The sequence below is a fragment of the Lepisma saccharinum genome, chromosome 2 (genome assembly GCF_977018435.1).
Source record: "Lepisma saccharinum chromosome 2, izLepSacc3.1, whole genome shotgun sequence".
Taxonomy (NCBI): domain Eukaryota; kingdom Metazoa; phylum Arthropoda; class Insecta; order Zygentoma; family Lepismatidae; genus Lepisma; species Lepisma saccharinum.
The window spans coordinates 52,209,689-52,235,246 of NC_139230.1; the positions used below are offsets into that span (position 1 = coordinate 52,209,689).

A 25,558-nucleotide genomic window follows, 5' to 3' on the forward strand; every position below is an offset into this window, starting at 1 on the left:
TGCCAGGGACTATACATCTCAAAATTTAAAGGGGAAAAGATGACACCTCATTTGGTAAGTATCTTAATTTCAACCAACTTACAGAGAAAACATTTTTTGGGTTGGACTTATATGGAGAGTAAACTGTCTACAGTATGGCTCCATTAAGGCAAAATTTAACCTCAACAAAACATTTTCAAGGGAGCCCAAGCTTTTTTCATATTTAATAAGAATAAGAAAAGTTCCCCACAATTTTCACACCTGTATACCTATACTATGACAAGAAATAAAACATTAAAATGCTGACCAAGGCAAAATTTATTGTATAAAAATATACACTAAAAACGTTAACATTTCCACCCTCTAACAGGGTCTTCTTCAGATGAATATTCACAATAAATTAATGAAAGATACAACCATCATCTTATAAATACACTCCCAAACAGGGTCCATACACAAAACAACATGGAGGCACCAGTCCTTATCTTAGAACATTTCCTTTCAGAAATTCATGAGTGTGGAATCTCCTGACAGGTAATTGACACTACCTGACAGGTGATTGAGCAGCTAGAAAAGAATGGGTACGAAAAGGAAGACAGACTTGACCTAAACAGAAGAAGAAGGAAGAAAGAAGATAAAGAAACAGGAGAGGGAGAAGAGAAAGAAAGAGAGAGGAGGTTTGGTATTAGTAGTATAGGGAAAGCCAGAGAGACAATAAGCAAAGTACTTAGAAAAGCGTGCATAAAAATGTAAAACGTACAGAAACGGAGGCTGCAGTATTTTAAGGATAGCGAACAAGAAGATGGAAGAAAACAGAGATGTGGAACAGGAAGGGATTATATATGAGGTTCAGTGCAAGGAATGTGAGAGTGTGTACATAGGGGAAACAAAAAAGAGACTAAAAGACAGGTTGAAGCAACATAATTTGGTGTTTTAAGTCCACTTTATGCACAGTAAGGCTAATCTTGTGCCACCATCGAACCCAGGACCCCTTGATTACAAGGCGACGATGCTACCACTGCACTATCGGGGAGGCCCACTGAAGCAACATAAGGATGACATAAGACTAAAGAGGGATTAAAATGCTATATTCAAGCACATAAAAGAAACAGGACACAACATATAATGGGAGAAGGCTAGGAGGATAGGGATGGAGAAAAGAGGAATAGTGAGGAAGTGAAAAGAGGTAGGGCTGAGCCGATACTGAAGCTGATGTATCAGTATCGGCCGATACCAGTGGTATCGGAAAGTATTGGTTCGAATTCATTTACCGATACCAGCCGATACTTTTCTGGCAAATTGGTCCACAAAAATGCCACGTGACACTTTAGCGGAGTCTAATTATCCGGGAAATTGAGCAAAATTCAAACTTTCTTTTTATTTTGCACTAATTTTGCATGAAATACTGTATTTTGTGATTACACAACATCTATTTTTATATTCTAATTAAATTCTTGAATATTCTAAACCAAATTTCTTGGTAAATTGATGCATATAATTGAAAAGGACAATATTGATCAATGTTTTGAACAAATTTTAATTATTGCAAATTTCAAGTATCGGTATTGGTGAGAGTATCAGCATCGGTATCAGCATCAGCTCAAAGTGGTATGGTCTCAGCTCTAGAAAGAGGCCAAGGAAATAGAGAAAAAGGGAGAAGAAATAATGAACTGGAATGGGGGGCTGAAAATAAACAAAGTATGGAGATGAGTGTTAGAAAGAGTGGAAAGGATGAGAGAAAGGAAGGAGGAAAGAAGAAGGAATAATAAGGAAGAAAGAAAAGAGGAGGGAAGGAGTCCAGGAGATAAGGAATCTGTCTATGTTCAGAAGTGGAGGATTTGATAAGGCACAGACTCTCACCAGGTACCTGTCAATCACCTGTCAGGTAGTGTCAATTACCTGTCAGGAGATTCCACAGTCAGGAATTCCTGAAAGGAAATGTTCAAGTTTTTTTGTGTGTATAGACCCTGTTTGGGAGTGTATTTATAAGATGATGGTTGTATCTTTCATCAATTTATTGTGAATATTCGTCTGAAGAAGACCCTGTGAGAGAGTGGAAATGTTAAGTTTTTAGTGTATATTTTTATACAATAAATTTTGCCTTGGTCAGCATTTTAATGTTTTCTTAACATGGAAACAAGGCTTAACAATGTTACTATGACAAGGTAGTTGATATTTCTTGTAACTGATAATAACTTCAAGAACCCTTCTGACACAAAGGGTACCATATATGAGTTATACGTCACCATCATTTTGGAGGATTTTTGAAGTTCATTTCTCTTCTTGTTGAAATTTTATGGACTTTTCTGTCCATCGAGTTTTTTTTCTCTTGTAGTGAGTATGTTATGAGTGTTTTGATTACAATGTATTTTGCAGAAGAAAAATGGCACTGTTTCATGAATAAGTTTAAGAAATGTATGTTCAGTGGAATAAAGAAATGGCATAGTTAAAATTATGGTGAATAATATCGAGGTCCACTAACATTAAAATAAACTTTGGGTCTGTGGCAACAACCGTTGAGGATCAAGTACTTCCAGTGCCAATGAGCTTTTCATTGAGTGATGCATGGTTAATGAATGTAGTCCCATTGCCACTCCATTTTTTCCTAGTAGATTCCAATTGAATTTGCAATGCTGGGTAAACACCAACAATCTACACATCCAATTCAAACCCCAGCAGTGAAATTGTAAGTTTCCTGAATGTATTAGTCACTTTCAGTATTATAGTGGAACCACAGGCTTGTGCAGACCTGCGACTCTTGTGCATTGTACTCCAGCATGGAGGGGAGGGGGCAGAGTGGAGCATGCTTCCTTATAGGCAGAGTTGAATCGAAGGAGGGGAAGGTGCATGGAGACTTTTGGTCAAAGGTTCTTTTCCTTGGGGTCGCTAAGCAAATGTGAGTGACTTCCCATTGTCTCTTGGGTTGGTGAAGTCAAGGGACTGAAGTTCCACCCCCTCAAAGTCCAAAAAAGGAGTAGTTTACTGTCCTCTAAATTATTCTCGAAAACAGTATTTTTTTAATGTCTGTGTATGTATATATGTAATCTAGTTTTTTTTGGTTTTGTTTTATGTAGCACTGTAAACTGGGCATTTGCCTATAGTGTTTAATAAATAAATAAAAATAAATATTTAGTTTCCTCCAAGAGTTCTTGATTTGGTTTATTTTACTTCACTTTTCTGCCACTTTTGGCTAATCCCAAAGATGAGGATGAGTGATGATATGAAGAAATTGATGAAAGGACACTCACAAAGAACACCCATACCCTTTGGCATCTTAGCTTACTATGCTAACCACCCTGTCACAGAGGTCAGTTCCAAGAGTTCCGACTGTGCCAGTGTGCTGAAGTAAAAGATAATATTTCTGATTTTCTCTCCAGAAGCTACTTTCCTGTTATCTAATGTAACAATTACATAACAATAACAAAAATGGGGAGGCAGGGTAGAGCATACTTGAGGTAAAAGTTGGATTTCTTTTCTTTTGTGGCTGCAGGGAAGGGGGGAGAGACTAGCTAACTCTTGCACATCCTTGCACCCCTCTGGCATCATCAATATACATTATAGTATTCTCGATAATTTTTGTCATTAAGGACCCCAAATATTCTAATTGCGAGGGGGCACCACAGAAAACTGCACCACCCCACTGCGTGAAGTGAAAGATATATATGAAAGATGAACCAAAGTGATTTTTTTATGTTTTGTTCTACAGATATTGAAACAAAATCACTATTTCAAATAGTTCCACTAGGATAGATGGATGCATGTCTTGCAAAGAAAGAAAGAAATTAAAACTTACCATGGTAGGCATGTGCTGTGCTAGCTGTAATGAAAACATTAAAAATTATTAGTGCAGAAAAAATTAAATGTAATTTCAACAATTATTGCCATACTATACATTTAAAGACAACATTTTATCATACACCAAGATTAAATTACTGGCATTGCAATGAAGACTTAAAAGTTCGTTCAACTATATTTGAATTTGTGACATTAGATTATAGGTCTGGTAACTAGAATTTTTTTTAATTGACATTTCTTTCAAAATATTAAATATTACATACAGTGTTGGAAATTTACTTAATTATAGTTTCAAATACTTCTCACAAATAGTATACTGAGTCTATTAATTTCTGTTTTCTTTACTTCATCTACTGAACTTAGTGATATATTCAGGTTGTTGTGCAGCACTTCAAGAATTGTTCAATCACGAATCTGTTGTTAAAATTGGGGGGGTCACGTCTGGAAATCGCGAAAAAAATTGATGTGAGTTGAGAATTTTTTTTAAAAAGCTGAATCGCATTGTTTTACGAACAAAATTTTAACTAAGCTTGCCTAACCTAACCTTACCCGAAATGGTTCATGGGGCTACCCGTGCATGGTTCATGCGGCTACCCATTCATAATGTACCCATCAGAAGGCCAAAATTAGTTATCTACCAAATATTAACGAAAATCAAGATACTTTCTTACCCTAACCTTACCGGAAATAATTTTGTGGGGATATCAGTTAAATCTTTTCCCAATGAGTACATATTGTCACAAAATATGAGTTTTGTAGCACTAGCTTCCTCACTCCACAAAATGCCATTTTTCTAGAAGAACCCTCGAACACCTTTGCCAAACCAACCTCTAATCAAAGTCCGCAATGCAATGCTTCAACAAAGCAACAACTAATGCTCTCCAAGTAACGAAGGAACATTGTGGCAATGCTGTAGACAGCGCAACGAATGCCGAACGTCACTTGTTCAATTATACCATATCATCAAACATGGTTGTTATGTTTAGGTATGGAGTGTGGTAATGAAGAACGTAATTTTGCAACATATATAGACGTAAGTGAACAATTTTTACACGTGACCTCAAATCTTAACTCCAGATACGTAAAAACACTAAGTTGCTGACCAAGGCAATTTATTATTAAGATAAAAACAGTTAACAGGTAACATTTCGACCCTGTATCAGGGTCTTCCTCAGAGGAAGAACTAAACTAAAATGATGAAATATACTTCACACAGAAAGATTACATACACATAGCAGGGTCACTAGCCACACAACAACAAATCAAGTTGACAGTCCTTATCTAGGAAGATTTCTCCAAAGGAATTAAACATATCACCTCCTGACAGTTGTTGACTAATTGGTCTACTAAACTGACAGGTGATTGACAGGTCAAGATTAGCAAGAGTCTAGAACCACCTGCTTACCACTCCCCCACCCCTCCTGCCTTTTTGGTTATGGATGAATAACTCCTCCTCTGGTCTTCTTCTTTTCTCTTCTTTCTTCCTTGTTCTTACTTCTTTTTTCTTCTTTCTTCATTCCTTTTCTTCATCCTTTCAACTTTCTCTAACACACTCTTCCATTCCTTGTTTATCTTGAGTCCTCCATTCCAATTCATGATGTCTTCTCCTTTCTTTTCTATTTCTTTGGCCTCCTTCCATTTTCTCACTAGTTCTCTCTTCTCTTTTCCAATTCGTCTAGCTGAATCCCATTCCACTTCATGTCCTGTTTCTCTAGTGTGTTTGAATATGACATTCCTGTCTCTCTTCAATCTCACATCATCCATATGTTGCTTTAACCTGTCTTTAAGTCTCTTCTTCATTTCCCCTATATATACACTTTCACATCCTCTGCACTTCACCTCGTAGATAACCCCTTCCTCTTCTTCCTCTCTCTTTTCTTCTTTCTTCTTGCTGGCTATACTTAAAATAGTGCGTCCTCCCTTCCTGTAAGTTCTTATATACCCACTTTCCTCAGCACTTTGCATATCTTCTCTGTGGCATCGCCCATACTTGTTATACCAAACCATCTCTCTTTTTCTTTTTCTTCCTTCTCTTCCAGTCCTCTCTCTTTTATCTCTTTCCATCTTCTGTTGATGTTGTGTCTGTCTTTCTTTTCATAGCCATTCTCTTCTAGTTGTTCCCACAGGGTATTAATCTTGGTTTCTTCTTCCCCTTTCTCTGTGCATATCTTCTTTATTCGGTTTTCCATGTTCCTTATAAAATTACGTTTAGTTCCATCACCCACATCACTTCTTTTGTGGCAGAACACTCCTGCCGAACACTTCTTTTGATACCATGTAGCCACAATCCCCATTCCTCTCTTATTTTTCATCTCAATATCCAAGAAATTTAATGTTCCTTCCTGTTCCATTTTGAGCTCAAGGAATATCCCTGCTTTCTCATCTTCTACATCTTTAACAAGCTTACTTAGCTGCCTTTTCGTTCCCTTCCATATCCCAAAACAATCATCCACATATCTACAAAACAGACTTAACTTATCTCCTCCTTTCACTATCACTTCCTTCTCCCATTCGTTCATAACTAATTCCACCAGCACAGGGCTCAAACAAGAACCTATATTCAGACCTTCACTAATCTTCATGATTTTACTCCCCACTCTGCTGTAGCCATTTTCCTAAATGGTTTCCAGCGCTTGTACCACTCTCTCACTATCCCATTCTCCTATAATGCTTTTCCCCACTTTCTTCCTCACTATATCCACTACATGTCCCCTTTTGATGCCTCGGGAACATGCTTCTCACGTCTAGGCTAAACATTGTGATTTTATCCCCAGACTCCTTCAGACCTTTTATAAGGTCCACTACCGGCTCACTGTTTTTCACGGCTCTGCTTTCTTGTTCTCTCACTAACACTTCAATTACCTTTTTTAACTTCTTCTCCAATGGTTCCAAAATATTGTCCCTGCAATTCATCACTGGTCTCAACTTTATCTCTTGTTTATGTATTTTGGGAAAGCCTTTTAAACTGGGCAGTCTTCCTGGATCCTTCGTGAGCTTTTTAAACCCCCTCCTTCCACAATCTTTTATGATATTTTCTCTAATATTGCGTTCCTCTTCCATTCCACAAATTTCCTCATACGTGTCCCCTTTCAGGTCTTCAAACTTCTTCTCGTACCATTCTTTTTCCATCACGACTGTGGCCCCTCCCTTATCTGCCTGTCCTTGTCTTGATTCTTTTCATACCCTCCCTTTCCTTCTGGCTCAAATTATCTAATCTTCTCTGTTTATCCATTTCTTTCTTCAAAATGGCTGCTGTTCTTCTTCTAATCTTATCCCTTTCTGCCTCTTCTTCAATCTGTAGCACCGCTTCCTCAATATCATATACAATCTCTTCATAGTCCACATTTCTCTCCATCACTTTGAAACCTCGGCCTAATTTAAAAAAAGCTTCCTCTTCTTCTGATATTTGAATGTCTCCGATTATAACCACTCTTCTCCTGCCCTCTTCACCTTCTTCCTCTTCTCTTCTTTCCACTCTCCATCCCAGTCTTTCTCCTTTCTTCTTCATCTTCAGTTTCACCTTCTCTCTAAAGTTTTCTTGCCAGCTTCTCATTTCATGGAATGTGAATTCTCCAGTAAAAATGGTGAGTCCATCTTCTATTGTTTCTTCCATTCCTGCCAGTTCCTCCTTTATTGTCCTGATTTCATTCTTCCTCTTTCTTATTTCGTTCCATATCATTTCTTTTTCAAGTTTCTGTACTAACCTCTTCCATCTTCTGGTGCGACAATCCAATCCCTTCTTACTTATCTGAGTGCTGAGGAAAGTGGGTATAAGAACTTACAGGAAGGGAGGACGCACTATTTTAAGTATAGCCAGCAAGAAGAAAGAAGAAAAGAGAGAGGAAGAAGAGGAAGGGGTTATCTACGAGGTGAAGTGCAGAGGATGTGAAAGTGTATATATAGGGGAAATGAAGAAGAGACTTAAAGACAGGTTAAAGCAACATATGGATGATGTGAGATTGAAGAGAGACAGGAATGCCATATTCAAACACACTAGAGAAACAGGACATGAAGTAGAATGGGATTCAGCTAGACAAATTGGAAAAGAGAAGAGAGAACTAGTGAGAAAATGGAAGGAGGCCAAAGAAATAGAAAAGAAAGGAGAAGACATCATGAATTGGAATGGAGGACTCAAGATAAACAAGGAATGGAAGAGTGTGTTAGAGAAAGTTGAAAGGATGAAGAAAAGGAATGAAGAAAGAAGAAAAAGAAGTATGAACAAGGAAGAAAGAAGAGAAAAGAAGAAGACCAGAGGAGGAGTTATTCATCCATAACCAAAAAGGCAGGAGGGGTGGGGGAGTGGTAAGCAGGTGGTTCTAGACTCTTGCTAATCTTGACCTGTCAATCACCTGTCAGTTTAGTAGACCAATTAGTCAACAACTGTCAGGAGGTGATATGTTTAATTCCTTTGGAGAAATCTTCCTAGATAAGGACTGTCAACTTGATTTGTTGTTGTGTGGCTAGTGACCCTGCTATGTGTATGTAATCTTTCTGTGTGAAGTATATTTCATCATTTTAGTTTAGTTCTTCCTCTGAGGAAGACCCTGATACAGGGTCGAAATGTTATCTTAATAATAAATTGCCTTGGTCAGCAACTTAGTGTTTTTAAATATGGAAACAAGGCTTAATTATATTCCAGATACGTTACTAGGACTGCATATTTAGTGAGTATAAGAAGTAGAAAAGGAATTTGAGACATTCTCTATATTGCGCATTCATACCACAAATATTTATGAGTGTACAGTTTAAAGTGGAGATACATCTGTTTAAAGTTGCGAGGTGGAATTCTACTTGCGGCCATATCAGTTTCGTAGCAGCCACCCGCACTGATGGAGGCTGAATATATAACAGTAGCTTTTTCAGGGATAAACAAAAAAATCATAAAAATTGCCCCCCGATTCCAGGCTCTGCCCCTACCGCTACGCTCCGGCTACCCGCCTTTTTCTATAGAGTTCCTTTAAAGGCATGTTAGAACCTGCCAAACACTATTTTTTCATATAGATCTCTGAAAATTTCCTTCTGCGCTAGTTAAAAACACCCTTTCTTAGAAGAAACTTTATTTTGGACAAAAAAAATTGAAATGTGCTAGAAATCGAGGGTGGAGGATTTCACGACGCAGCCAAAAAAGTATTACACACTAGTGGGAATGATTGTGAAGGTCAATTTGAAGCTTTCTGAAAGTAATTAGTACTGTTTGCAGTTCTGAAAAGTCAGATTTATCAGCAAAGAGAAGTTTCAAAGGTACCCACTTCCCATTGACAAGGCATTCCACAAGCTACTGCTGACACGAGGCTTGAAGGAGTGTTGTGTTTGACCACCTCCAACATGATGAGATGTTGAAAGCATTTAGAGGAATTATTGTAATGATACCAGCTCTAAACTTAGCCACAAAAGCATTTAGGGGCATTAATTGAATCCTAAAGCCCTAAACCTGATTCTCCTAAACTAACTACAAAACGAAACTCCTTTGCACCTCACACGTGAGACCTAGATGGCAGCAGCAGTTCATAACCAAGACAACAGTAAACAAATGGCTGGTGGCAAGAGAAGAATCATATAGGAGTATACGGAAGAAGAAAAGGTAACGGTTCCGATTGTTTTATGATTTTTTTTCAAATTCTCCTAGCAGGAAGACTAATTATCATTGAATTTTGGCAATCATTGTCACACGAAATTTAAACCTTCCTTAAAGTAATAAGCACTGTTTGGATTTCAGAAAAAGTTATTTATGTTGAAAAAAAACTTAAAAAATACCTTACGCAAGCATACGCTCTTCTCATGGACAATGTATTCTCCATTGACAAGTGCAGTAATTACCGTAGACTAGTGGGAATGAGTAAGTGTCTGTTATATAGGAGACGCATTAAAATCGGATATTTTGTGTTTCAGATGGTTTGTACTTAACAATTATGTATTGCGGAACATAGTTGAAGGTGCCATTATGCATTTTAAATGAAAATAACATCGATTTTTCACATTACGAGTAATTCTTTTGGTCCCTTTCTTCTGTTGCGGTACATACAATATGGCGCGCACAGCTGTGGATCATCGTGCGTCGTGCTTGTGTTTTGTTGATTTGGAGTGGGTATGCAGTGTTTTAACCTTCCTAACCGAAAAATACCTACTTTGGTGTTCATTATGTCATCACGAACCATTGACGGATAGCCCCAAAAATCATTGACGGAAAGCCCGAAAAACCATTCACGATAGCCCCAAGAACCATTTGACGGATAGCCCCAAAAACCATTCACGATAACCCCACGAACCATTGATGGTTTGTGGGGCTACGTAGGTATTTTTGGGTACAGTGGGGTGGAAACACTGCATGCCGAGTACGGTAGTGAAACTGTGACCGCCATTTTGCATGTTACCGAAGGCAAAAAGAAACTAAGAAAACTTACTCGATATGTCGCAAATAGAGCTTATTTCCATGAAATAAGTGAAATGGGTAAAATTTTCGTATCTGCAAAACGTATTTCTTCAATTTTACAGGAGAAAGTAGTTACGGAACTGACTTACCGTACAGTTTTGAAAGGTCGTGGAAGTGTTTTTTCCCATCGGTTAATTTATTTCGCCGTTAAATCATGTAATTTTGAAGATTAATGTCTCTCCAATGCAAGAAAGCTGTTGCCTCCATGTCCTTCCCCTACGTGAATCAAATGTTGCGTGCGTTCAATGATGTAACCCCCAGTCAGTGTTTCCAACCACACCGTTGTTTTCCAAGAACATGACAATTTTTAAGATGACAATTTTAACGGTAGCTCAGTCGGTAACGTGTCTGACTACCATGCTAAAGGTCCCGGGATCGATCCCCGGATGGTTCAAATCCGGGAACTTTTCTAACGTTGGAAGCGGCCCCGGCACCCACCCAGCGTCGAATGACATGGGTACCTGGGGGAAACCCTGGGGAGGGGGGGTAGAGGTGGTCAGGGGCGTGATGCTGATCACATCACCGCCACTCATGACCGGATCAAGAAAGTGTGGGGTGTTATCCCCACACCCCCTATACACCTTCATGGCGTGGTGCTAAGCACAGGGGAGCACTTTACCTTTTTTACCTTTACCATTTTAACTAGGTTTGCCTAATCTAACTGAACCTAACCTAACCTTGCCATGCATGGTTCATGGGGCTATTTATGAATGGTTCATAGGGCTATCTGTGCATGGTTTGTGGAGTTTTCGAACCTGAAAAAGAAATACAAAATCAGTAACACGAAAGTAGGTATTATTCGATGAAGAAGGTTGCAACACTGTATAACCACTGATCATGAACAACACTAGTCAAGATTTCTCCACCATATTGCGTGTAACGCCAGCGAAAACAAACAAACAAGAATTAGTCGATATGTCGAAAATTGAGATTATTTGAGTGAAAAAAACGAAATGGCACCTTCAAGAATCTTTAGGAATGCAGAATACGTAAGTACCAATGTGAAAAAGAAGAAAATAAAGGAATTTCAGATGTTTGGCGGTTACTGAAATGTTTGCGGTTTCAAATGGTAACACTTCGATCTAGCGAAAACGGATTTCTTCATATTTACACAAGAAACTACTTACCGAAATCAGTTTCTATAGCATTATCGAAGTTCATCAATGTATTTTCTTTCATCGTGTAATCTCTTTTACCGCGAATTCATATTTGTTTCTAGAAAAATGAATTTTTAACTATGTTTGCCTAACCTAACGGAACCTAACCTAACCTTGCCGTGAATGTTTTTTAGGGGCTATGCGTGAATGGTTTTTGGGGCTATGCGTGAATAGTGTTTGGGGCTATGCGTGAATGGTTTGTGGAGCTATCCGTGAATGGTCTTTGGGTCTATCCCTGAATGGTTTTTGGGGCTATCCGCTATTATTTTCGTGAAAAAAGCATATTCCATCCTAAAGAATGTTTCGCAATGAAGAATACGTAAGTAGGATAAAAGGGACGAAACAAATGAGTTATATGTGTTTTCACGAGATCGAAGTGGTACCTATTCTAATTAAATGAACTAGCAAATTTCAGCAGTTTGTCCGATACGAGAAATTTACCCCAAACTGACCGGCCTAACCTAACCACGAACGTATATATTGAAGAAAATCTTAAGTAATCGCTAAAACTCCGCAGTATGTGTTAACAGACGTAAATCGAAATCGAACCATGTAAAAATTGCATTCGTAGCATGATGAAATCGCAATAAAACGAAAGGAACTTTGGCCCAGGCGTGTTTTAGGCCCAAGTTCCGAATGGTTAATTCCGATTTCATCATGGTGGATTTATTCTCTGCCGTTACAATATGCCTTCACCGGGGTTACAACGCGGCATAAAAAAATATAACGATCCTCACCTCATGTTTCGTTCTTCTGATTTGTTTCCTTGTATTTTGATTCGGTAAAATAACAGACATGTTTCTCGACGAGTTTATTTCTTGAACGAAATTATTATTTCTTTATCATTTGTCAAATTACCCGAAACTACCGCTTTGTCAGAATGATGGTGGATTTACAAAAATAGATATTGCGAATAGACCAAAGACAAATAGTAAAATTCGTATAATTTTCGTTAATGTACATGAAACATTTTTCGTTTACATTCGATAGTGTTTAGATTAGGCCTTAAATTTCGATTCTATCTCCAAAATACTCTTTTCTTTTATGAACGTTTATCAAATTTCGAATTTCAAATGCGGTGTAGGACAATTGCTAAGATCTAAAACAAAACACCGAGGTTTATGGGTTGTCTTATACAACATGTTTGTTGAGGGTTTTAAAATTATACTGATAGTTTACTTGCATTGTAGACCATTTTCTGTTAATTAAGTTGTTACTTCAGACTTATCGTCCTACTAATGATCAAAGTGTGTAATTTATTTTAAACGTTTTAAAGAAATTTTGTTTGAATATGACGCTGTATAAAGTTCTGCAATTTGACTATATACATTCTGACTAGAGAAAACAACATCACCATCAACGAGGGTATATTAGTGGTGACGTCACAGTAGACGACAAACCAGGATTTGAGTCTAACGACGGGCAAACGTGTTTTTCACCTATCCAAATCAATAGAATTTTCCATCGGAAGAGGTAGCTCTAATTATTGTGACAGCAGTTATGAAACAAAATTTTGATGCGTATCGTACAGGGTCAACGAAGTTAGTAATAAGGTGTGTTTTATACAGCGTATATTGATGCACGTGTATATTGAATTCTATCTTCTGCAAATATGCTGTATTTCGCAACATCTTATTTGACCGCCCCGAAAGAATTCTAGTCCCGAATTCGTAAACTAAAGCCCCTATCACACGGAACTGGATTTCTAGTTGGAATGCCCTAGTTGGCGATGAACTGACTTTCTAGGTAGAAATTATGGCCACCTGGCTGACTGCTTTTGAGGAATAGGACATGTTCTAATTGCTACTAACTTCTTTGATTAGATTCTGTGGAACAGCCAATCAGAGCAAAGTTTGGCCATGTGAAGATAATCTGTGAGTTTGCAAAGTAGCCTTTTTTGTCTGTGGTTTCCGAGTGCATACAGCACGAAATGCTAGTTTACAATTGAAAAAGCTAAGATATTCTTCCATACGTGTATAGTAAACGTTCTAAAGTATGTATTTTATCAGCGCCGTTCTTCTTTACCTAAAACCATTTAATACGAAGCGATATTCCTCTCGGTTGAATAGTTATCGTATTTTAAAAATGTGAAGTGATACGTTGTTTACATCTCGCGCGGCCGCCATTATTGGAACGAAAAACTATCGACAAGTACGGTATAACAAGTACCGTGTGAGGCGAAAACTAGCAAATGGGTAGCTAGTCCAGCGTCAACAAGAGCGTTCCTACTAGAAATCCAGTGCCGTGTGATAGGGGCTTTAGCAACATTGCACTTCGGCTCAAGGTGACAGTAGCCAACTTTGAGTTGGTCCTTCCACTAGACGAAAAACGCTGCGGTGAGAGGTTTTCAATTTCGCACTTTCCATGGACTTAGAAACTATAAGCCGCTATTATAATTCACAATCAAACAGAAATAATACAGTGGAAAAATAACCTTGAGGAATTTTTACGATTCTGCTTGCTCGACTTGAAATTAGAGGGGTTTGAAACACTGAATACAGTTATTCTCAACCTGGAGGAAATCGCCATCAAGGTTGTGCAGAAAGAAGCAAATTTGTGAGGAGTTTATGCGACATTTTACTTACAATACGTTGCATAATATCGAACAGTTCCCAAAAAATAATATTTTTCAAGACTTGTCGAGAAAATGTGCTTGGAACATTACATTATTACAACACTTCGTACTCGGTAAATAACAATAAAAAAAATAATCAGGAGTGGGTGAGATTTGAACCTACGATGTTTTGTTCCTGACGAAAAAGTATAATAAGACGACCGTTTAACCAACTGCTCCAGGAGATTACTAACGTAAAATTCTGTAAAACAAGTTGATCTCAGTTGAAAGTACATTTTGCCGGAGTTCCGAACCATTTTTCGCCACAGATCAGGGTAAAGACGCACTTTGTAGAATCGTCCGGTATTGTGCAATTTTCTTTAATGCAATGCCTAAAATCGAGAGAAATTTTCTTCATTGCATTGAAATGTGATGTCAATTCTCTCCAGGTGGTGGAGAACCAGATCAGTGTTTCCAACTGCACATAATTCCCCTATTTTCAATTTCAGAGCGAATACTCTTTAAAAAAAATATCAGTATTCGTATTTCCAATTTACGATTTTTGTTTAATTACGTATTATATTACTGGTTTAGGGTTTCTAACTTCATGGAATATGAAAGAATGAAATAAATTCACAAGAGCGTTTTCGTTTAGAAAGAAAAACTGTTGCTAAGTTAGATACTATTTGTGGACTCTGAAGCTCTATGTTGCCAAATTTACGGATTCAGGACTTTGAATTTTTTCAGGGCCGTCAATTAAGATGTTGCGAGAAGTACATCAATGTAAAGATGAGATTTCGGAGAAAACGTCTATATATCAGAAACACCTTACAGAGCATAAGGTAAGGAATAAGCGGAGTAATGCTCCAAACGGAATCCGACCCGGAATCGCAGCCAATGGGTGCCGTCGCTTCAATTGCCTGAGGATGCTGGTTTCCCATCATCCATAGCGGCAGCGTGACCGACTTTAGATCGGATGTGCTCGGAACTGGAATGTTCAACTTTTGTATAAAAAATGCATGATTTTCATTCACTTTCCTCGATTTCCTACTCCATTTATTCTTTACATTCTCATCTGTAAGGTTTATGTTATATATAGACGTATTCTCCGAAATCTCATCTTTACATTGATGTACGATGCACATCACAATTTTGTTTCGTAACTGCTGTCACGATTCTTAGGCCGTGTCCGAAAGGTGCAAGACCGTATTTGAAGCGAGCATCCTCCGAGTATGGTCTTGGAGTGCGGTCTTCAAGTCGTGGACTGGAAGTACACGTCTTTAGAATTGCACTTCGACTGCAGCGCCAAATACGATCAGTATATAAAACTGAGCACTCGTTGTTTTCCTTGCGTTTTAAACACTTATTTTTCACTATAGAAATCACATAGCATTTTCAAATGTTCGTACATATACAAGGCTGTCGCAGAGAAGGTGAGACTAATTCCTGTATAGGAAAACGGCGACCTCTATTGGCTAGCAAATGTACTAGGGTGAAAATTTGGTTCATTAGCTGCCGATTGAGACCAAAATGAGCGCAATAGGTCAAAACGTCGTGACTGCGTAGCAGTTAAAAGACAAGCATGTACATGGACCCCTCCAAGAATCATTAAAATGAAACAAAAAAATTACAAACCACAAAATTTTTATTCAGAATCAGTCATATCGAGTAGACGTACATCTTTTTCAAAATAGGCACCATTGACAACTAATCAAGCGTCCATACGCTCCTGCCACTTTGTGAATGTCTTTGAAAATTCGTCGTCAGGTAGCGAACTGAAGAAATCTTGCGCTGCGGTGATCACTTCTTTGTTCGTCATGAAATGACGACCACGTAAAGCGGCCTTTAAAAATGGAAATAGCCAAAAGTCACAGGCTGCAAGGTCCGGGCTGTATGCTGAATGCGGGAAAATTTCAATTTTTCTCTTCGTCGCGTAATCCTGAAAAGCCCGCGCGGTACGCGGCCTTGCGTTATCTTGGTGCAATATTAAGGAGTTCTTCAAATGCGGCCTCTTTTTTGCTACGTGCAGGCGCAGAGTCTCAATGACTCCTTGGTAATACTGTGGCTCTACTCAGTCTGTCTTGATCGGCATATGCCTGTTGAAACATTGCATATGTTTCCGCAGCACTTTTCCCTTAACGCCAACAAAATTTTATGGCATGTCGCTGTTCATCTTGAATACTCAATGCGAAATGCAATGTTATGCACAAAAACTTGGAGGGGTAAACGAAACACGTTCCACGTAAATCAACACAGCTGCTCACTAACGTGGTTTCGCAACATGTGACAACTTGCTACGGAAACAAAATGAGTCATCCTACATGAGGTGACTAGTGCCGAAACCATAGGCAGTGTTGCCAAGCCAGGAAAAAATATGTCTCACCTTCTCTGCGACAGCCTTTGTACATTTCCACACATTAGAAGAACTATAACCAACAAGTTGCTGGCCCATAACGTATATCTATCTACTTGTGTCGCTGGCTTTCTATGCAGAACTACATGCATATATATCCCATTTAATACCTAAGATCAGTATGCTACTACAAACAGTGGCGAAACCACAGGGGGGGCATTGACCCCCCAACCTTGGACCGAAATGAGTTCTAGGGGGCAAGGGAGAAAGGGGGGCAAACATTGACGGCCAAGTGTACTTGCAGGGGGCAATTACCGCCCACAACTTCAAATTTTATGCAAATAAAAATACTTTTCGTAAAATTTCCTTGCTCGCGAATCTTATCAAGTTCAGAACCGTAGGTAGGGGGAGGGAGTCGGCTCAGGGTGCAAAACGATCTAAATGAAAATAAGTTTTAAAATTGATTGATTGATTTGTGGTTTTAAGTCCACTTTACGCACAGAAAGGCTAACCGGGACTGGTCCTAAAGTTTAAAGTGGGATCCGAACCACTGTGCCAACCCGGAACTCTTGGATCATAAGGCGACGATGTTACCATTACATCATCGGGGAGGCACAAAAGTTGTAAAAGGGAGAATGCGTTGGCATCCCATGAAATTATTTGCACCCTATTAAATCAATATTGATTTCAGGCTGCAAAAAAAAAAAAAATGTATCCAAAAAATAATAACCAATTATACAACAAATGCTAAACAAGTATATTTTCAACATTTCATTTTCGAACTTTGTAAGTCTTTCGGGATGAGGGGGGAGGGAGTCCAGAGGCCCGAAATACGTCCTTGGGGGAGGGGAAATATAAAAAAATGTGGAACAAAGAGAAGATCCACTATTCCGTAGGGTTCATTGAATTCGGTTATTTTACATCACTTTCCTGCCAAATCTAATCGTGACAATATGATAAAATTGATGAAGGAACATACTCACAAACAACACCGATATCCAGGCCGGGATTCAAACCTGGGACCCCTGGCATCGTAGCATGCTTTGCTAACCAGTCTGCCAAAGTGGTCGCCAAAATGCTGTTGGAGTAGGTACTAGAGCTAAACATGCAATTGTAGAGTTGCAGTATTATGGTCCCCCCCCCCCGACAATCAGAAACACATAGTCTCTTACTGACAACAGCTGCCACACAGCGTACAGCTTGGTGCTTAATGTTTACATTCAATTCTCAGAAGTTTTGAAATAGTGCTGTGTTCCGCAAATTAGCAATGGTTTCAAATTTCCTTTAATTCTTTTATACCGCTACCATTAAGCAGCCTTGATAATTCTATGTTTAGAAAATAATATATATATAAAAATTAAATGATACGTGTTAGCAAGTTATTATTATAATAAAGAATATGTCTAAATATGAGTTAACAAAAGAAAGAAAATATATATATATTTCACAACTGCCGGAACAGGGATTAAAATGAATGGACTGTCCCAACTAAATTGGGGCATCTGGTGGCCTTGCATCAATGGTTGTACAAACTAAAACTACCAATATTGCAGACTTCTCGAACCTGCCTCTCTACACAACAAACACATTAACTTATGCAAGGACAAAATCGATTTTTTAAAAAAGCTTGAAAAATCTTTGATGTTATTCATGTGGCTTTATATAGGTTCACATTGAAATATTTCATAGCTCGAGGAGTTGGCGGGGGGGGGGGGGGGCATGGACGCTCCCATGGGTACAGGTCTGCCGATGGCATAAAGTAATTTTGTCAACTTGTAATCAAGGGGTTCCAGGTTCAATCCCCATTGAAAGCACAGTGGTTCAAGTCCCATTTTAAGCTGTAGGTCCAACACCAATTAACGTGTATGAGCATAAAGTAGGCTTAAACTAAAAAAAAATTACTGCCAGAAAGCCAGATTTTAAAGAATGCCATTTGTGGCTAATCTATTTCAGTTTCTGCCTCAGTTTCAGGGCCATAATGGACTAGGGCATTGCATGAATATACCAGGCAACAAGAGTTCATTAAATCAAATGGTTGCCAAATATATTAAACAAATTTTATATTTGTCTACAAGCCTAGACATATATCATATTCCATTTTTTATTAATACTTAATTTCAAGGGTGCATATTAATGTATAAAGTTAAAAGATAGAAATTAGAATGTTTTGAGCTGGGCATTGACCTTTATAAAATGAATTTACCATTCTGTAGTCGCACAACGGTTGAGAACCACTACACTAGGTGGCCAAAATACACCACATCTTGTTCCATGACCAAGTATAGTGGCCATTATGTGAAATTATACGCGATGCACTTGAAAGCCAGAATACAAATATTTACGCCAAATAAAGGAGTTTGATATTAGATTTAGTTTATGGACATAGTCTAGAAGAAACTGCATCATGAAGGATACAATTGATTCAGTGTGTTAAAAGATGTAGCAAGATTTATTCTTTTTCTTTTGCTTTATGTGCAAATCCAAATATTGAAAAGTGCCTCCCCAAGGTGTAGTGGTAACGTCATGGCCTTGTAATCAAGGAATCTCAGGTTCGATACCCGGTGGAGGGACATTGCGCAGTGGTTTGGATCCCACTTTAAACTGTAGGTCCAGTCTCGATGATCCTATCTGTGCATAAAGTGGACATGTCAAACATTGAAAATTATACTATTTGATTCTATTTACAAAATATATTTATGCAAATGTACTCATGTTATGTGAGTGTGTGTATATAAGAAACCACTGAAATTTGAAGATAACTATCCATCCAAAAAAGCAGTCAAGTTTGCAAACTGCTTTGTCTAGCTATGAATTCCATATTGAAAGTTGTACTTTAAATTTAGATATGGACATCTTTTTACAGTGGAGAGATAAATGAAAGCTGTGAAATAAGATAAATGCAGCCAAGTAATGTATTTTCATTGATTTGAAACACTTTGGGTAAAAATGCCGAAAAAAGCCCAGCCAAAAAAACAGCGGGAAAAAGCCATTTTTATCCAAACACTTCCAACTGTATTAAAAACACTTCATGCACAATCTAAATTTCTGACAAAAATTCTAGCAACCCTTCTGGTATGAAGAGGATTATCCTGTATATATTCATTAATTCTAGAACATTGTATGACTGGAAAATTGATATGAGATTCGGCGAAACCCTGATGTTTAGAACAGACGATATTTTTTAAGCCTTCTGTCCAGTGGCTGTCACAAGAGCTCTGCAGACACCACTGTGTGAAGGAAGGTGGGCGGGGAAGGTAAAGGAGCTCTTTTAAACAGTCGGTTTCTTACCATAGTCATCAAGGAAATATTTGTTCTACATCCACAATATAACGAGCATACAATGTCCCCGTATATGAAGCTAAACGCAGCTTGCTAGAAAGCAGGACAAGACACTTTGTATTGTATACGATTCCATTGTTTGAGCTTTGGGGCAAGAAGCATGTGCTAATAATGATATTGTTTTGGGGTGTAAGAAGGTGCGCATGCAGCGGGAAATAGTGAAATCAATGAAAATACCGCTCTTGTGCAACAACCATGGCTGATAAGGATTCTAAAAACAAGATCGACTAATGTAGGCATGTTTGGCCGAAACAAAGAAGAGCTGTAGTTTGACAATGCTATTGTCACAACACTAAATCCTACTGCTTATCAAAGGAGCGAATCAAATCAAGATATAAATTTCACCTGAGCGAGTTGGGTTTTTGGCGCCCCTCTACTCTCCACCCTGTTCCTCACCCTAGTATTCTACTCTGCGCCCCCTACTCTCCACCTTCCTCCAATAATAATAATAATAATAATAATAAACATGGCTGTTGTATAATATATTAACGGTTTCAATTACCAAAAATAATAGCAATACTTTTCCAGTAGATGTTTCTGCCGTCGATGATTTTACCGTCGATGTTTTGTATTGTCGATGAAATGTCGGCGATGTTTTTGTTGTAGATGTTTTTGCGTCGATCCATCCACAATTTTTTATATTTAAATTTAGAATGAATATTCCTTTCTTTTCTTGTTCTACACTTAAATAACGATGAAATTGGAGAAAACAATAATATATCACTTATTAAGTATCACAGGCTTGTACTAATCATACGTGCAGCAGGACTTTGAGGGCCTTTAACAAAATAATTTCTTTGTCCTGCGGTACTGTCCTTGGCCCCCAGTTTTGGCACCTTGCCCCCCTAGTTTTGGAACCCAATCGCCGCCACTGCCAGCAACGTTAGTTCTAATCTTGTACACCCAATACATTCAGACACTATACAACAGAAGATATTAAACAGTGGCGTACCATAGATTCTCGAAAGAGGGTGTATGTGCTTTTCTTTAGAAATGCTGGGTCAAAGGGGTGTTATGACTCCTATCAACCTACCCTTTGGCACGCCTCTGGTAACGGAACGGCTAAACGTTGAACACGCTGTGAAACACCTTGCTCATGCCAAAGCACGCAAGCGAATGTTTTAGTTTTTCAAATAATTATTTTACGCTGAATTTAATATAGATACATAATTTATTCTTGAATCTTGATTGTTCGATATGTGTTAACTACACATTCATTACATGTTTTGCTCTAAAATACAAATTTCTTTCAATAAACATCAACCACACGATGTGGATTTTCTGAAATAAACATTATAAGCCTGCAATTCATAATTGTAGCCCTCATAGCGCAAGAAATACTATGGCTGGGGGAGGGAGGGGGGAAGTAGGACAAAAACATGACACGCGGCTGGACCTCCAACGTTTTATATAGTTATGATAGGACCGTAGTTTGTGAGGGAAGTGCGCTGGGCGCTGAAAGTTCAGGGGGCGGGAGGGGCGTCGAAATGTGTGTCCGCCCCCTCCGAGAGATCGTCTTTAATCCGCCACTGGAATAGCAACATGGAGATAGAGCAGGATTGCCAGTGTGTGCTCATGATTTCTGTAAATAGATTACTGAACTCTTATTCGAAAGTTTTGGTATTTGTAAGTGTTATATAAGGGTGAGTCAAGAGTCCCTGATTGCAGCAATTGGTCATGGTAGTAATATGTTAGGCCTAAGGGAAAACTTTTTGGTGCCTGTCATAATAACGTCCGCCATCTTGGATCCAACTTCATTTCTTTAAATGGGAAGGGAGGAATGTGGAGTATAATTTTGGGCTAGAATTTCACCAGGAATTTTGTGGTGAAGTCAGATTTATGAAACTTTAATGATAAGGAAGTTATGGGCATATGAATGTGATAATAGGAAGGTGCTTAACCATGCCATTGACCAAGGCCGAACGAATCCAGATCATCAAGCTGGGGGGGGGGGGGCAGAAGTGCCCGTGCTGTAGCTCGTGATTTCAACGAACGGAACCCAGTGTCGCACGTTAGAGTGTCCCAATTGCTGACCAGGTTCGTCACTATCTGGGCCTCCAGTTCCCTGGTAAATGGATTGGTCGACGTGCGCCAGTGGAATGGCCTCTCCGATAACCAGATTTGACCCAATCTATTTTTACCTGTAGGTCATTTGAGGTCAATCGTGTATGCCGAAAAGATTCGGGATGTGGGTCACTTGGAGCAACGGATACTGGATGCCTGTGCACAAATCATACCTGAGATATTGCTCCGTGTCCACATAGCATGGGAGAACCGTCTCAATATGTGCATAGCACAAGAAGGACAGCATATTGAACACATTGTGTAACTTTCATTGTGTAACTTTCATATGCCCATAACTTCCTTATCACTAAAGTTTCCATAAATCTGACTTCACCACTGAATTTCTGGTGAAATTCTAGCCCAAAACCATACTCCACATGCCCCCCTTCCCATTTAAAGAAATTATGTTGGATCCAAGATGGCGGTCACCAAGATAGCGGACGTTGTCATGACATGCACCAAAAAGTTTTCCCCTAGGCCTAACATAAAATGTAAAATGTATCTAAAGTTTGCGTCTCTGTATCTGTAGCCTCTTCATAATTGTTTAAGGCCTCCCCGATGGTGTAGTGGTAACGTTGGCGCCTTGTAATCAAGGGCTCATCGGTTCGATACCCGGTGGAGGGTATAACGATGGTTCGGATGGTATTTTAAACTGTAGGTTCAATCACGATTATCCCATCTGTGCACAACATGGACTTAAAACAAACGTCATCTTCTTAATTGTTTAATTTCCCGCTTAGTGTCTAAGTTTTTGTAGTAGAGCTCAACACAGTATTACAAGATAATTTTCATTAAATTAACCTCGTGTTTACTTTAGACTGTGGATACTGCTTTGAATTTGGGCAACAATTCATTCATTCCTCCACCCAAGAATTCGGTTCGAGATAGGGCGGAAAGCTGAGAGAAGAAAATTTCCTTTGATGCAAAATCATAAAGAAAGTAACTATAAAGTTGACTATTAATTTCATTGCTCGTTACTTGAAAATGTAACTCATTAACAGTTACCGTTACCCCAGAAGCGTATATTCTAGGCCAGCTAGGCTATCGGCGAAGCCCGAAACCCAGAGACTACAATACAGAAGAAAGTGCATAAAATTGTTCATTTCAATAAGAAAATGATGTTGCTTCAGGAGTTGGAAACCTATTTTCGTAGGTGTTGGCAACCTGTCCGAAGTTGCGAAGTACCACGAGTCCTCCCTTCCCATTCTGGCCGCTCAACGCGTGGTTATATCGAGGGCTAGCCTTCGCTTTCTTTGAAAGCAGTGTTATTCCCAGTGTGGCATTTTACCAGGACCGAAGAATGTTATAATTTAGAAGAAAGGAAAGAACAGAGAAACATCTAAAAATATGCAGCTGTCTGCAGCTACCATAACTTGTTGTCACACATTTTTTTCAATTCGAAGGCTGCAGTATTGTGAGATGGCCCCCTTCTTGAAGTCAGCATACTCCACTGAGTTATTCGATAAAAGTAACTGCTTCTTGCACCTACATTGCAATTAACTTGTTATTTCCAAAGACTGGGGTGTAAGGTGTGGTGATTGATCATTTTCGAAGACACCCAAATGTATGTTCGGCAATGGTTTCCTTTCGTGACAGTTGGTTAAGATTTCAGTCGATCTATCAAAATAGATACATTCTGTTCAAGGCCGTATGAGATACTACTTGCACTCCGCTGCTCGAAGTTCAATATTGCATGCAAACTCTATATTTTTGCCAGCTTCGAATGTGATATATTCGTTTAAAATGAAAACAGAGAAAGCGGAAAAAACTATCTTTAAGCATGGTCAAGTTCACCCACCTTTGCAATGACCCGTACGAGGATTGCTATCAAGGTTTAAGGTCCTTGTATTGACACTGCTGTGTCAGCTATTCCTGAGCTTAAGTGATAGGCAAATTGTTTTTTACGAATTCCATCTTAACGAATACAGAACAACGGCTAATTAAAATTTAATTCTTCCATAGTTTTAATTAACTTCCCAGAGGAATAGAGGGGGAAAATAATGGTATCCCTTTGTATACAAATCATTTTATCAATCGTGCCAGCAGGTTTATATATATCTGGAAGATGTACGACTAATGGAAGCTGAAACATTTATGAGAGGGATCTTTGTGGCCAAACCTTCAAGGGGTCAACCGCCAGCGCTTTGCAGAAAATGAATGTGAAATCTTACTGCCTTTGAAGTTGCAGACGAGATTAAAACGGCAGCGAGAGCGTAGAACGGAATAAATCTCTGCAACTTAAGGGTCATATTGTTAAGCAGCTGGTGCCTTCTTTGCAAAGATGCATGATAATTTATATCGGCATGTTCTTCGTTCGTTATTTTGATTATTCAACGCTATATATTTCAGCTAAATGAGTCTTTGGTGGAAAGTACATTAGTAATAGTCTGAACGCAGGATGCTTTCACCGAACTTCTAAAGGAAAGGGAAACAATAAAGAATTGGACTTAAAAGAAAAAAATAAACTCATCAAATTCCAGCTTGAACTTCGGTACCAATTTGGACAAGAGTTTCCACCTACAGATTTACCGGAATTCATGACACAATACAGCTAATCAACATTTGATAGCAGAGGAGATAAAGTAAATAATTCAAAATATTTTTCAACTAAGATTTTGCCTTACGATCTCTTCTACTACCTGTTTCGTTTAGACATATATGTACTTAAATATAAACCGTAGCTTTTGTTTGAATTGGTTTTCATCTCTTGGGAAGAGTGCAAGAAAAGCAAACGCGGCATTTTAAATCACCATATTTATAAGTAATATTTCCACTTTATTATTATTTACAAGTTTTTAACAATTTAACGATTTGAATTTTTATTAGTCCTGATCAAATTGATTTTCAATCCTTTTACTCTATTATTGAATTGCAGTTATACTTTAGGATATTCATAATACGAGCTTTACGGGAGCTGCTCTGGTACAGAAGATAATTGAGAAGGGGTATATAGTTAAGATATTATCTATAAATGTAAAGATTATCTTATATTCCACCTGAAATTGTTCGAAATTTAACACACTAAGCTAGCCATGGTAATTTATTATCGAATATATCTTTTTCCAAATCTATGATACTTAGCCTACACGTGTCATAGATTTGGAACACTGCTTTTGGAACAAACACCTTAGTGGAATGTTAAATTTATAATTTCACAATATTGGTTGACATATGCTTATATGTTGACATGTTTCCTAAATAGTAAAAACTTACCCAGAAGACCAATTAAAAGGACGGCAATCATTCTAAAGCACCTTTCTTGTTTCGATGCCAACACAACACTAACAGTTCTATAACTACTTACACAAAATTCCAGTTAGCCAACTTCGTCCTTGACATCCGATGTAATGCTACTTCAGCACTTTTAAAGTCCTTATTTACAAACGTGATCAAGAAATAAGTGCTTAGGGAGACCATTTTTCAGTGTATATATAACCTAATCAGAGATTTAAGAGAACGATTGGGTGCACTGAGAAATAAATATGTGTAACATGTATTTGTGTGTTCATGTTTTGATGAAACGAAATGTTCTACCCTGCTCATATTTCTTTCTTGATTGTCTACTCAATAGAGTGGTAATCGTCAACTTCTATGTAATCAAGGGGTCCAGGAGTTCAATACTCGGTGAAAGCTCCTAGTGGTTTGCATCCCATTTTAAATGTACACCCAGTCCCGATTAACCTATCTGTGCATAAAGTGAATTTAGAACAAAAAATAAAAATAAAATTTAAGCGTTTGTGGCGAGTGATTAGAGTAGCTCGCTCCGACGCCAAAAGTTCCAACTTCGATTCCTGGGTAAAGCAGCATGGATATGCGTTTCTTACGTCATTTGATGATCCATCATCGTCACGAAAGACCTAAAAGTTAGAAAGATACTAAAATAGCTC

At 38.4% G+C, this 25,558-nt stretch overlaps 1 protein-coding gene across 1 annotated transcript in view; it reads right to left on the minus strand.

Annotated features, from left to right (window-relative positions):
* LOC145982049 (vitellogenin-like) overlaps nt 1-24,930 on the minus strand; it is a 165,700-nt gene extending 140,770 nt beyond the window's left edge. Inside the window, exons 1-2 of the mRNA XM_083115634.1 lie at nt 24,885-24,930; nt 3,773-3,796 (exon numbers count right to left, since the gene is read on the minus strand). Coding sequence (XP_082971760.1) covers nt 3,773-3,796; nt 24,885-24,915 — 55 coding nt within the window. The 5' untranslated portion in view covers nt 24,916-24,930. The remainder of the gene's footprint in view (nt 1-3,772; nt 3,797-24,884) is intronic.
* Nucleotides 24,931-25,558: the final 628 nt, after the last annotated feature.